The sequence below is a fragment of the Papio anubis genome, chromosome 8 (assembly GCF_008728515.1).
Source record: "Papio anubis isolate 15944 chromosome 8, Panubis1.0, whole genome shotgun sequence".
NCBI lineage: Eukaryota > Metazoa > Chordata > Mammalia > Primates > Cercopithecidae > Papio > Papio anubis.
Genome location: NC_044983.1, coordinates 10732211 through 10747392, shown reverse-complemented (window position 1 = coordinate 10747392; position 15182 = coordinate 10732211). Strand labels below are relative to the sequence as shown.

Here is a 15182-nt window from a genome sequence, read left to right as displayed (position 1 = left end):
GCCCACACAGGTTAGTTGTTCAGTGAGAGATTAAATTGAGTGTATACAAGGAATTTTGTAGTTTTATAGTTAGAAGTCCAAGTTTAGTTTACATAAGTGCCCCAAGGCCAACCTCATAAATATACATTGAGGTAAACCATGAACTATTTTGATAGGATAGGGCTCACTAAGATTCAGAGATAAATATTTAATATTTCTTTTAAAATCTTTTTATATTCCTTGTGTTAAAAGATCGGCCTTTATCCTGAGTCTTAACTACTCCCATGCCTTCCTTTCAAAGTTTTGAATAGTTTCTTTGCGGGTGATTTGACCCCATGAGGCACACCTAGTTTTGCAAGACTTTTGAACTTACAGTGTTGCTTACCTTGTTCCTCTCCTGCTCATTAAACATAATGTCTGCTATAAACTTTCTAAATATTCTTAATTAGGTAAATTTATATGAAATTATCCTTAACCAAATATTTTATATTTACCTTTAATATTTCTCTTACAGATTTTATGTGATTTATTATTACCTGAAAACTTAAAAGAAGGCCTGAGGGGATCTTCCTGGAGTTCATTACCATGTACTAAAAACAGACCTTTTGATTTTCCTTCAGTGATGGAAGAGTCTCAGTCTGCCAGTGAACCTAGCCCAAAGCAGGTATGGGGTGAGACGAGGTTATCATGAATTTAGCGTATCTATTTCTTTACAAGCTACGATCTTCACTTTCCTAGTTTCAAGTACTAGCACCTACTTAAGTACTTTTAACCTGATTAGTTATCTTAGTAGAATTTTTTCTATAGCCTTTATTTTACACTAAAATCTTTTATGTAAAATATTTGCTAATGAATCACAATTTTAGGTCACGTGAATGTCAGGAAACTTTTAGGTATTTAAAAATATGTATAGAACATTGCCTTTATGTTTCCTCAGGGTAGGAACAGCTGTGTTATAGCGTAACTACTTTTAAACCTCATTATAATGTAAGTCAGCTTGATTTCTAGGGCTGTGTAAGTACAGTCATACCCTGTATCTGTGGGAGATTGGTTCCAGGACCTCTCACAGATATGAAAATCCAAGGATGCTGAAGTCCCTGATATATTAATAAAATGGCACAGTATTTGCATATAACTTATGCACATCCTCCTGTATATTTAAATCATCTCTAGGTTACTTATGATACCTAATACAATGTAAATGCTATGTAAATAGTTATTATACTGTATTGTCTAGGGAATAATGACAAGAAAAAAGTCTATATATGTTCAGGCTTTTTTTTAGAATATTTTCTATCCCCAGTTGGATGAACCCACGGATGCAGAGCCTATGGATACGGAGGGCCAACTGTGCTGGCAAAAATCATTTACTTGTCACAGTGTTGGAATCAAGTTAGTGCTATTAAATGAACATTAAAATGAGCATTATAAGGCATTGAAATTTCATTTCAGTTTGATTCTTGGTGAGAGGAATAAAGGATAGTAAAGAAATACGGTTACCTTTGTTTATTGTATTTTTGTAGAGTGAAGAAATACCAGAGGTCACTTCAGAGCCCGTCAAAGGAAGCTTAAACCGTGCTCAGTCAGCACAGTCTATAAATTCAACAGAAACGCCTGCCAGAGAGGACTGTTTAAAAAGAGTGTCCTCAGAACCTGTTCTGTCTGTTCAAGAAAAAGGTGTTCTGCTGAAAAGAAAGTTGTCTCTTTTAGAACAGGATGTGATTGTAAATGAAGATGGAAGAAATAAGCTTAAAAAACAAGGAGGTAAACATTTTGCTCTACACTTATATAAAATAAATTTATTTAGTCAGAATAGTCTTTAAAGTTTTTCCTAAAGAAGAAAACCCCATGTCTTTGTTTTTATAGAAACTCCCAATGAAGTCTGTATGTTTTCCTTAGCTTATGGTGATATTCCAGAGGAATTAATCGATGTCTCAGATTTCGAGTGTTCTCTCTGCATGAGGTAAGCATATAAAACTTTATAGAAGATGAATATTTCATGTTAGTGTAAATAAAATACAGTGTAGATAAAGGTAATAATAGACAATGTAAAGTAACAGAATGCTGGAATAAAAATCAAAAGACATGAATTTTAGTCCTGGGTTTACCTTTCATGCCTTGGGCAAATAACTGAATCTCTGAACCTCAGGTTTCCTAATTTAGAAAGTGGGGTCAAGCTTTGCATAGCCTACATCTCATTGTTGTGAGAATCACATGGCTTCAGTATAAAAGGAATCTGGGAAATTGTAAAGTACTAAGAAAGTTATAGATATTATTATCGAAACTTACCTCTCTCCATGGTTTTAAATTTGGGTATGAATTCTAATTATGTATTTTATCTATATGATCCTATCTTATTAATGTATATTAACTATAAAATCTTTTTAAAGTAACATAAGGATAAGGATTTCCATTATTCAGAATGCTATAATTCTAGAAGACTAAATGTTTTGAAATAACATTTCTCATTTACATGAATTGTGTAGGATCAAAAGATTCATACGGGGTCAGGAGGCCTAGTGCTGGTCACATTAGGCTGGTAGCAGTTATATTCCTGAGCAAGTCTTAATTCTGAGCCTTGGTTTCTTCATTTGTGAAGTGAGGGGATTATACTAAACAGTTCCTAAAGTACCTCTAAATCTATTTCTAGCAAATTCAAAACTATCGTGTTTCAAAAAATAAGTAAAACTAGTTTTTCTGCAATGTTTGAATAATACATTTAGTATTAGGCCTAACATTTCTTTAGGATTCACCTGCATTATTTATTATATCATCTTTTTATGAGTTTTAAATCATAAGGCTCTTATAAACCTATTAAGGAATCATTTTTAAGTTGATATTAAAATGGGAATCTAAAGGCTATACAAAAGCTAACATAATTTTTAATGATGTATTTTACATTATTTATTTTGCAGAGAGTCTTTGAAATCTGGTATGTATTTTACATTCACTGCACATATCAGCTTGTACTAGCCACATTTCAAGTGCTTAGTAGCCATAGTGTCCAGGGGCTGTTGCGTTAGTCAGGATAGCTCTAGGCCCTTGGCAGGAGCCTCTGTTGATGGAGAACTTTTACAACATTCTGGAGGGTATGGTTACACTTATCATTACCCCTTCCCTCCTCTCCTGCCTGCCGGGCCCTCCTTCTTCCTCCTTTAAATAGAGATTAGTGTTATGGTTCTATAGTAGTACAAGCTTTTCCAGTGGATAGTTTAATGTGAAAACTAACATGTATTTTGGTTGATTTCAGGTTGTTTTTTGAGCCAGTAACAACCCCTTGCGGACATTCATTCTGTAAGAATTGTCTTGAGCGTTGTTTAGATCATGCACCATATTGTCCTCTTTGCAAAGAAAGCTTAAAGGAGGTAAATATTTGTATATGTATCTGTTTGTTAGTCTTAAGTTTGGCAGCATGGTTTAATTTCTGTTCAGCCGTAGAAATAGTGATGATCATGTTCAAAATTACATTCTGTATGCTGAGTGACTAACAAGGATAATGTTTTATTACCCATATGCTAATGTTGGAGAAAAATGAGGTTGAAGAGGATGGGGGGAAAGAAGACAGATGCTGAAGACCAAACCCCTTGTACTTAATTTTTTTTTTTTTTAAACAAAAGTGGGTATGGTTAGTTATCTGGTCAGGGATAAGTTCAATTTTGGTGATGACTATATTGGGGAAACCCTATTGCCATGCCTCCAACCCTCAATAATAAACCAGATTTGAGGACCGTTTCAGCTTCCTTAACATCTAGAACAACTTCGCTTAATAGAATTTTCTGCATTGATGGAAATGTTCCATATCTTTGCTGTCTGATATATTAGCCATTAGCCACGTTTGCCTATTAAGCTTTTAAATGTGGTTCGTGCGACTGAGGTACTATATTTACATTTTATTAACTTAAATTTAAGTAGGCACATGTGACTAATGGCTACGACATTGGACAGTGCAGCTCTAGAAAAGTGGTAGACTGGAAAGAAGAGAGGGAGGTACAGCTTCCTATACCCCTTCTTGTAGAGTCAGTGATTAGTGCTAATAACCTGTGATAGGAAAGTAGCTAGATCTCAGCGGGTGTCTTCTCTAACTGATGAGAAGAGAGCACCCTCTTAATCATGCTCGAGTGACTGCAGATCACCTACGGTCAGGCTACAGCCCGTGATTCTGAGAGGCAGTTGCAGTTTGTAGCATTGATTGGGGAAAGTGATTCTGATGATTGACAGGATTGCTTAAAGAAAAGTATCTTCCAAATATGAATTGAAAAACTCATAAAACCATTATGAATATACATACAGTGTTTCCTATATAGAAAACAACTCAGTACGGATGTCATAATAGCATGTCTGTTACTACATTTGAGATGTGTCTTACATATATATGTAACAAGCTGATATGTAAAACAAAAGCATATTTACAATGTTCTCAAAGTCAGGAAACATCAGATAAATTTATTCTTAAAAGAGTTTGTTAGTTCCATTTTCAGCTAATATGTCAATGTTTTTAGATGAAGTACTCTAAACATGTTATTTTTCCAGACTTTATTTAAATAGTCCCCAGGATAACTATGATGTTTGTTTTTCCAGATTAACTGTTAGGGTGGTGCAAAAGTAATTGCGGTTTTTGGCATAATATTAGATCCATTGCTTTGATTAGGGATATTCCTTCTTTAAAAAATGCCTGGAGATTGAAAAATATATATTAAGCATATTTTTTGAAAGTATAACTAACATACTATTTAGCAATATCCTGTTTCCAACTTTGAAGATACCCTGCATAATATAATTTGTAAATTCAAAATACATATACTTTAAAAAAATATTGGTATGCTGTTCAGTTTTACATTTTTCCTACTTGTCATTTTATTTTGCTCATTTTTCCATTTCCATCTACTTTAGATACATGATTTTTATAGCAGCATAATAGTCCAGTGATTTAACATTTCCTTGTTGTTGGATATATAAGGTTTCTTGTTCTCTTTCTCATATACCATGCTTTTGCCAACATCATTTAAAATCAATGATTTTATGCATCTTTGACTATTTCCTTAGGTTAAATTTTTGGGAGGTGCATTATGGGATCAAAAGCCATATATTTATAAAGCCCTTGAAACCAATTGTTGGATTGCCTCATCCCCAGAAATGTTAACATTGATTCAGATTTTTATCAGTAACGTAAGAGAGGTTGTATTTCCCTAGATTTTGAAACATCTTCATTAACTTAATAGAAAATGATAATGGAATTGCTTTTGTAATGTCTAATTTGATTAATTTTAAGATAAACACTTATTATCTGTGTATGTATTAGCTGCTCAAGGCCACCTCTCCCCATGATCCCCTGACCAGCAGCATCTATCACTTGAGAACTTGTTGGAAACATAGATTCTTGGATGCTACCCCAGATGCTCAGAGACTCTGGTGTGGGACTCAGTAGTCTGTATTTTAACAAGCCCTGATTCATGCTCAACTTTGAAAACCACCACCAATTTCCCAACCTCTCGCATTTCCCCATCTGTTCTTCATTGGATAATGACAAAACCCTTGCTTTTACTGACTGCAGATTCAAGGATGGCTTCATGTTGTGATTGTTTCCCAGGAGGTTTTCCTCACTAATTTTATGAAATAAATATGTATTGGGCATTTTCTTTGTACAAAGTTATGTGCACACACCCTGACCATGTCCCTGGCCCTACCCTAAGCAATTTTTAGTTTTAACTACAGAGATGTAATGTATCTGTGTACATCTACTACCTGCTACAATGCTTACTATGTGGTGAAAACAGTAAAATATGGGTTCTTGGGAGAGAAAAAAATAACTAAGGAAGAGTTTGTGAAAAAGGTAAAATTGGAGTCAGACCTTGAAGGATAGACATGTTTTTCCTAGGCAGGAGTGAAAGAGATGACTTATAAGTTGGAATAGAGAATGACACAAAAATGCACGAGGATAGTACTTTTTCAGAATATTTAGGGGGCAGCGCAAATGTACGATTTTATATAGAGCTGGGGTGGATGGATCGTATAGGAAAAGCAGTATCTTGATAAGGTCTGAGTGATAGTGTCCCAAGAAACGCACCGTCCTTGGGTCACTCAAGGACAGAGTCGAGGTCCACTCCTCTACTCAGTAGTGGGTGACAATGGAAGAAAAATCTGAAAGAAAAATTATCTAGAGACTGTGTCTGAAATTGGGAACAGAACAGATGTTTTGCTTTTCTTATATAAGGCAAATGTGTTATTTTATTTATTCCTTATCTCCTTTTTGTATCTCAGTTAAAATGACAGTTTAGTGCCCATGAGCTGTCAGATGGAAAAGGGCCTCTGTTATGGAAGACAGCGGGGCAGGGCCCTCTGCAGCTCATAGAGGAGCTGTGGTCACAGCAGGAAGCAGTTCTTCTGTACAGGACTTGGTTCAGGTTGCAGCCAACTATCTTTAATGCTCTTGAGCAAAGCCTTAGACAGGTTTTTTTGCTTAGCATCATCCATTGTAATGTTCCCCTCACTAATTAACCCAGAATTGATGGTATAAATATGTAATAAAGGCTTTAATATATCAGTTAACTGTGTTGCCTGTTTTATACTGTAGGAAAACCACTGCTGGAATGTAAAATAATATTGTCTTTTAGTATCTAGCAGATAGGAGGTACTGTGTCACACAGCTGTTGGAAGAATTAATAGTGAAGTATCTGCCTGATGAACTGTCTGAGAGAAAAAAAATATATGATGAAGAAACTGCTGAACTCTCACAGTAAGTTTCTTCTCATAAAAAAAAAATTATGAACTACTACCCTTTAATAGTAAGGGAAAACCTCACCGCAAGCTGGATCCTGTCTGTAGTTCATCTCAGTCTAGTCAAGAAGTACTGGGCAGTTTCTGTGGTCCTCAACAGACAGAATTTTATAAAAGTTCACTTGGTAACATCCGGATGTTTTACAGGGAGTTGTTGACTCAGCTCTGTGGGCTGAAGCAGTATTTTAGGCGGAGGAGGAATTTCCTACAGTGCCATCAGGCAGTGGAATGGGAAATAGAGAGGGGGCACCAGTGACAGTGACATTGGTGGTGATGGCAGCTCTCATGTGTCATGGTAGGGCGAGAGGAAGGTCTAGGGTCAGTAACCTAGATTGGCAGGGGATTTTCTGTCACGTGGAGGCCCAGAAGGGGCTTTCCAAACTTTGAGATCTGAGATTGAAATTGGAAGAGAGGTGTTCAGGGCCAAATCCTCACTTAATGAAGATACTGACTGGGAGCACAACTGAGTTGGTGTCGGGAGGGTGAAGATCTCAGAGGTAACTTTGGGATTTGGTAATTCAGACCACTCCGCAGAGTACACAGCAGCTGATGGAGCTGGGTAGGCAGGGCAAGGCATTGCTTGTTGTCTCTTTTCTGTTTTTCTTTCCCAGTTTTCTCCCTTTCTTTTCCCTAAATGTCTTTCCCTCTGACCAGTCACTTGGGTCTCTTTAAATTTTATTCACGGGTTTTAAATTTCTTTACTCTATTTCTTTTACTCTCTTTTAATTGAACACACTAAAAAGCAAAATTATAATTTTTGTTTGCTGTTTTATTTATTTAACAACTTTTTGTTTCCATTACTTTTCAAAATATAAATTGAACATTTTATATGTCACTTTCTAACAAAAGCTGTGCTTGTAGACTCTCCTTTTTCAACATGTGTCCATCAGATGTCTTCAGTGAGCCAGGGGCCCTCCGTAGAAGAAAGATTGCCACTCTTTTCTTTATAGAAATAGATATTGATTTGTCTTCTTACAGAATTGGTATTTTATTGTGTGATTTACAAAATACTCTGATGTGACAATCATGAACCTTTCTGATCAATGCTGAAGCATCTAGATTTAAGAAAGCTGCAGTTTTACTTTTGAAAATTTAAACACAGTGACACAACCAGCCCGCCCACAGAGGAGTGGTAGACTCAAAGGACAGAGGAGGGAGTCACACACAGAGAGCTGCGTGTTGGAGAGAAGCGAAGCGTCAGGGTGTCCAGCTGCTTACTAATGGGGCTGTTTTTTAAAACATATATTTTAAACATGTTTCATCTTATGTGTATATAAGTAATTGATGGTCATTTTGAAAAAAACTCAAAAATACAAATGAGCATTTTTTAAAAAGCCATAATCTGCAACCCAAAGGGAATCAACTATTGGCATTTTGACATACGTATTTCCAAACTTGAATGCAGTATGTATAAACAGGCTTTAAACAAAGGTGGGATCATGTTATTCATGATCTATATCTAAAACCTGTTCCTCTCATTGATACAAGCATTTCTTCTAATTCAGTTCATACACATCATCTTTTAATGGAAACATAGTATTCTGTTTTACCGATGTACCATAATTGATCTTACTAGTCTCCTCTTTATGCTTCTACATTTTGGTTACTACCTACATTGCTACAGTGAACATTCATGTAGCACTTGTCCACTCATGTCTGAAAATAAGCTGGTTGGTTCCAAGAACATGAACATTTCCTGCCGACAACATAAGGTTTCTGCTGTCTGTAGCCATGTTCTTTAGTGTGCCTGTGCTGTTTCAGACTGCCCCCATGCTGCCAGTTTTCCCGTATCTCAGACAGGACTGGGCATTGCCTTTATCCTTCTCTTTCTTTCTACCACTCTGGCAATGAAAAATGTTATATCATTTTAATTACTTGGAAAAAATGTTATCTCATCAGAATATGTTTTCTGATCTTGCGTTTGAAAATACTTTAATGCCTAAGAATTTTTAATTATTTGCTTTTTGTCTGTTGTGGGAGTTCACTTTTTCTTACTGTTATCTAAGAGTAACTATGAGTGTTTGGATAAAAGATATTTATTGTCATATGTTATAAATATTTAAACAGATTTTAATATAAAATATTACTTATAATAAATTGATTCATAAAGATACTTAGCTCTGTAAGATAATCTGGTGTCTTAAAATTCAATTTACTCTTATAAGTAAGAGGATCACAGCAGATTTTTAGTATTAATATTTCATCAGTGTGAGCTTAATGAACGGGGTGCTGGTTCTTGTTCTTGCCAAGAATAAAAACCACCTTATTTAGAACTTATTCTTTTTTTGCTTTACATTAGTTCATTACTGTTATAAACCTCACTCATTTTTTGTGTGTGTTTGGTAATATTTTTCTTGTATGAACTCAATAATTAAACTGTTTTTCCCTCAGCTTGACCAAGAATGTTCCAATATTTGTTTGCACTATGGCCTACCCCACTGTGCCTTGCCCTCTCCATGTATTTGAGCCAAGATATAGATTGATGATTCGAAGAAGTATACAGACTGGAACCAAACAGTTTGGCATGTGTGTCAGTGATACACAAAATAGGTATGCTTTTTGTGAACTAAAATAGTTGTATTTATGTTAGACCTGTCAATATGGATGAGAACTTGCATGTTTATGTTTCCACTTTGTTACTAATCAAGGTTTTCTTTTAGTTTTGCAGATTATGGTTGTATGTTACAAATTAGAAATGTGCATTTCTTACCTGATGGAAGGTCTGTGGTTGATACAGTTGGAGGAAAGCGGTTTAGGGTTTTAAAAAGAGGAATGAAAGATGGATATTGCACTGCCGACATTGAATATCTGGAAGATGTTAAGGTATTTTAAAATGTGCTTTGCCAGCATACTTTAGTGTATCCTGTTCCAGGGATTGGTACAGGCATGCAGGCTATTTTCTAGGCGCATGAACCAGTTCTTCTTATGAGAGAGCCCTACCACTGTTGAGAATGCGCTCCAAGTTACCTTTTTCGTATCTTGCTCTGCAATTGTTGCACATTCTGAGAGAACTTGGAAGACTAGAACATAGATTCTCTTTATTTCTACAGGCTTAACAACCAGCCCAGTGCCCTAGAATGTATGTGTATATGTACACATGTGCATGTGTGTATACACATGATAGGTACTTAATAGTGGTTAAGTTGAACTTCCAGCCCATCTAAGTTTTGAAAGGTTTACATTTCTGCCCTGTTTTATTGAATGTATTAGTAGTTGAAGCTGATGGAATTAGTAGATTGAAACTTCATGTAAACACATCAAGTCTTGTAAGAATTGTTTTATATACTCAGATTGTTCTTGTGCCTAAGATAACCTTAATGATAAAATAGAGTTGAATGCTGTGTGAAGACCCTGGGGCAGACATAGAAAGCACTGTCAGTGTACATGTTGGTGATATCTTAGCAGGGTAGCGGTTTTGTGATGTCTTTCTAGAATAGGGTTAATGTGGCCCTTTTGATGTTTGCGATACCCAGTTTACCTACTGCAGTTAGTTTAGGAACCAGAAAAATGACTTGTGATGCTATAAATACCAAATTGAAGGCAATTTCTTTTGGAAAGGCATTATAAAAACAGATCTTATCCCGTCACTTGTTCATTGATCTGTTTAGGCCCTTCATTTCAGTCAACATTTATTGGATATTGGCATTAGGTATTTTCACAAACATTAACTCATAGAATTTTCACAACTCTATGAAATAGTAGATGAGGAAAGTATAATTCAGAGGTGTTAATTAATTTGCCTAAGATCCTATAATGTAACAAAAATGATTAAAGCAAACTCTCTGACTCAGGCTCTGAGCTTTAGCATTATGCCATTTGGCTCTCTGCTGATAAACCTGATTAGTCTGACGTTGGCTGTCCTATCTTATTATAAAAATGCATTGGGGTACTTTGCCCTGTGCAGTTGGCCAAAAGTATTGTGTAAGTTGAAATTTTGAGTTGATTGGTATAATCTGTGCCAACCTTAAGCATACTTAATTAATGGAATCACTTGCTAAAGGTTCTCCTTTGTAAAGTTAATAACCCTATTTCAGTTGCATGTAAAGTTATGTCTTCACATATTGGATTTGATGACAAAATCACTTGAGTATATGGCTAAATTACATGACTATATGTATTAATACTTATAAACATGTAGGCAATGGAATCACATTCTAAAAGTATCACAGATTTGATATTTATAAACTTGTATAAATTTTTTTTATAAATTTTTTTTATAATTATAAATTATTTATAAACTTGAGTCCTCTTTGTGGTCCTCGGAATGTCCAGTAATTTTTCCTCCTCATAATGTCTTCATCTATATAGTGATTTTCTTGTCCATTCTGGAAAACCTTCTCAGATTTGTTTTTTATAGCAAATTTTCCTCTTCTTATAATAATTCTGTTTTCTGTGACTTCTAATGAAATTTTAAAATCTGTTAAAATTATCACAGTAAAGTACTTTGACTTTAAAAGCTTGCTTTTAAAAGGGAGCTGGCCAAAAAGCAGGCAGAGACTTTAAAAGCGTCTCTGCCTGCTTTTTGGCCAGCTCCGTTTGTCATCACAGACTCTTATAATTGTTATCATTCCTTGTTTACTAGAGCCTGTCATTTGTTTTCTTGAATTTTGTGAGGGTGCAGAGCAGATGCTTTAAAAAAAAAAAAAAAAGATTGAACAAGTCATAAGTTTTGTTTCTTGCTCCTGTCAGTGTATGTTAGCAACGGCCCGAATCTTGTGTAGTCATTTCAGGACCACAATTCTTCAATTGTGTGGCTCCTCTACCTTTTTTAAAAGTTTATTTTTATTGTGGTAAAATATACATAAAATATACCATTTTAACCATCTTTAAGTGCACACTTCAGTGGCATTAAGTATAGTCACATTGTTATGCAAAAAGCAGATGCTCTTTAAACTTTAGTTTTAATTTTCATTTCAAATCTTTCCAAAGTAAAAAGTATGCCTTTTAGTCTCTGGTGTGCTGTAGTCTTATTTTTATGTTTCAAAATGTTTTCGGAGTCCCTTTGTTGTTTTTATATGAGTCATCCTTGAAGTATGAAAGGCTGAGTCAGGCCTGGTATTTTTTCAGATGAGTTTGTGCATATGAGACAGAGCAGGACCTGGCACGTAGCAAGTGGGATGTAAGTGTGCATTAAAGAAATCAATATAAGATGGATGAGTTAAACTTAGATATTCCCACCTGTGTTCTCTGAGACTACCCTTCTATCTCAGGCTGGAAGCCTGATGCAATTAATTCTACATTTGCAGTTTGGTGACCCAGTAGTCTAAAGAATACACTGAGGGGTTCCAGAGGTAGCCATAGCCTTGGGCCTTTCCAGCAGAAGTTCATCATTGTGTAACTGACTCTCTGACATACTGGCTTTATATGCTAACTTATTTGTTATAGCTTTTTGTTTGTGTTTGTGTTTTGACCCAGTTCCCTAGCAAAAGATGTAACTGTGCGTGGACTCCTCCTGTTACTACTTTCTGTCATGTCATCTATACCCTAACCACTCATCTTTTCTTTTTTGTAGCAACTATCATCCACTTTTTTGTGCCACTGCTTTCAAAAGCCATTGATCCATAAAGACAAAAGGAATTCCAAATTAGTGTAGACCTTTGAACCAAAACGCACTCTCCATCTTACTCCTCCCACTTGGGGGCTCTTGGTAGGGTTCTGCAATGTTGCACTGCTAAGTCAGCAAGGTTAGGCATAGGTCAGGCCTTGCTGTCTGTCTTTAGTCTGGTCAGCCCCATATGAGACAGAAATATGTAGTATAGCATAGGAATAATACTCTCTGGGAGGTCAGCACTGAAACAGATATTGCCCTGTTCTTCTGATGCCTTTTTCCATTTGTGTCGGTTGGCATATGGATGGGGGATTAGACACAGAAGTCTTACTGACTATTGTATTTCTAGGTTGAGGATGAAGATGAGATTAAGAATCTCAGAGAGCTTCATGATTTGGTTTACTCTCAAGCCTGCAGCTGGTTTCAGAATTTAAGAGACAGATTTCGAAGCCAAATTCTTCAGCACTTTGGATCAATGCCCGAGAGGGAGGAAAACCTTCAGGTATGGTGGCTTTTCTCTTCTAACAAAAGTCACTTTTTTGTAAACCCAAATTTGCAAACTTCTACATTTGTTTTTTCACTGTCCTTTCTGCACTACATTTTCTTTGACTACCCCCTCCCCCGCACCGGCCCCACCTGGTTTAGAATCATGAGTGTTCTAGAGCAGTGGTATCCACTACATTCTGTACAGGTAGAGGCTGGAAATAGGTGTCAGCTGAGATGCCTGTAGCAGGGAGTGCCAGAGAGGGAGCAAGGCCTTAGGATTTTTAGGAGGGGTAGGAAATTAAAAATCGGATGTTACTATCTAGAAACTGTGACTGTGAGACAACTAACCATGCCTTCAAGCCCATTGCCTGTTCTTATTCTTCGACAGCAGCGAGACTTAGCATTTTCTATACATTTAAAGCATCTTTTCTCACCTTTCTTTGTATCTCCCAACATTTGACCCTACCACTTCATTTTTGTCTCTTCGTGTTTAATACCTCACTCCTCATGAAACTTACTCTTTTAATCTTGCTGGTACTTAGGGTTTACACTTAAGCTTAGTCTAATGAATGTGTATCTGGCACTTTCTGTGCAAGCAAAACTGCAGGAGGCATAAAAGAAGGGTCTGGTTCCTGGAAAATCTGATCATAGACTCACTAAAGCACTTCGTTTTAGGCATAAGCATTTTGAATTGAATTAAACGTTTTTGATCAGAAGGTGATAGACTTTACAAAGGAATGGCTGTCAGTAAATATGTGAAGATGGAGAGATAATAGATCTCATTGTAATGCACATTGCCTCATTCCCGTTTTCAAGGGTTGGTCTATGTCTGTCTGAATCCCAAGTGAATCCTTCACCTCAACTTGAAACACCAACATTAGGTCATCTCCAAATTTAGTATTCATTCTGTTTAGCATATTATCAGTTGCCATCTATTTGTTTTAACTGATTACTTGAACCTGATTAAACATTATAGAAATAGGCTTTGATAAGAACAACATTGAATAAGAAATTTTAAATAACAAAACAGCTTATAGAAAAATTCAACATAACTTTCCCGTCACCTTCACCACCCTTGCCTTTGATTACCCTGTCCTCTATCACTGCTTTCTGATAGCGATGTTGTGTGAGTTAGGATTCGGGCAGGAAAGCAAAAGCAACCACTCTTCATCTTTCTGGAATGAAGGGTTTAATGCAGAATGTAGACTTGATAATAGTGGTTAGGAGAGCTGTGGAGTGAAGGTCAGGGTGTCACCTACAGAAGTAAGGGAATCTGCCAGCAGAGATCCTGCATCAGAAACAGCCAACAGGGTGCTTCTGAAGAACTAGCGGGGAAGTGGCTATAATTCTTAGTAATCCCAGCGAGTCCCCACCACTATCTCAGTCTACAGCAGTGGAGGAAGGGGTTTCCAGGAGCTCTCTGGAAAGTTCCTGCCCACACTTTGCAACAATCTTCAGAGGATAATGACTTCTCTTCCAGCTTCCACGCCCCACAAGAGTGCCTTTCATCGGCCAACTCTAACCTGGAACCCTATGGCAGAGGGGATTCTGGGAGACAGGTTCTGACGTCTGTGGAATGCAGCTGAGGAGGTAGCAATGCCTAGCTGACAGCAGACAATACACAGATAGAGAAACCGAATCTGAATCTAGAGGGGCCTACTGAGATCAGCACTGATGCCAAAGCTCCTTTTGTCATTCTGAAGCTTTATATTTTAAGTCCGATAAAATAGCAGTTCAAGGTTCACTGAACGTGACTTACAAATCGTTTTATGGAAATTTCTAGTTTTTTCAATAGCTAGTAGCCCTTACAACATCACTGGGACCTTTTTACTGGAGATATGTTTCTTTTTTGAACAAAAATGGAAGCTGGGGCCTTTTCCTTCTATCTTTCCAAGGGTTCCCTCATACTTTGAGGAAATTTTAAATCTCAATTAACATTTCTTAATGCTTTAAATATATAGCTCAAAAAAGTGGCTGTCAACTAGGGGCATGTTGCCCCCACAGGATATTTGGCATTATCTGGAGACATTTTGGGCTGTCACAGCTGGGTGGGAAGGTGCTACTGGCATCTGGTGGATAGAGATCAGAGATGCTGCTGAATGTACTCTAGTGCATAGGACAGCCACACACAACAAAGAATTATCTGGCTCAAAGTGTCGGTAGCCTGGGGTGGAGAAGCCTTGGTTTCAGGCAGTGCAATAGGAGGAAAGAGCGCTTGTTGACTGTGGCGAGTCAGGTCTAGATTTGAATCTCGGCTCTGCCACATGTTAGTCAAGAGATCTTGGACAATTTACATTACATTGCTGAGCTTCAATTTCCCCCATTTTATACTGTGCATAATTGTTAAGGACATTGGAGATAGCACCTGGTGCACAGTAAGTGTTCAATAAATAGT

The 15182-nt window shown here is 36.8% G+C and overlaps 1 protein-coding gene across 1 annotated transcript in view; it reads left to right on the top strand.

The window, feature by feature from the left end:
* The window catches only part of LONRF1 (LON peptidase N-terminal domain and ring finger 1), a 33557-nt gene that overhangs the window by 16933 nt on the left and 1442 nt on the right, over positions 1-15182 (top strand). The window contains exons 4-11 of the mRNA XM_003902447.4: positions 494-643; positions 1503-1743; positions 1846-1942; positions 3230-3344; positions 6591-6712; positions 9145-9303; positions 9414-9576; positions 12651-12803. Of these exons, the coding sequence (XP_003902496.2) occupies positions 494-643; positions 1503-1743; positions 1846-1942; positions 3230-3344; positions 6591-6712; positions 9145-9303; positions 9414-9576; positions 12651-12803 (1200 nt within the window). The remainder of the gene's footprint in view (positions 1-493; positions 644-1502; positions 1744-1845; positions 1943-3229; positions 3345-6590; positions 6713-9144; positions 9304-9413; positions 9577-12650; positions 12804-15182) is intronic.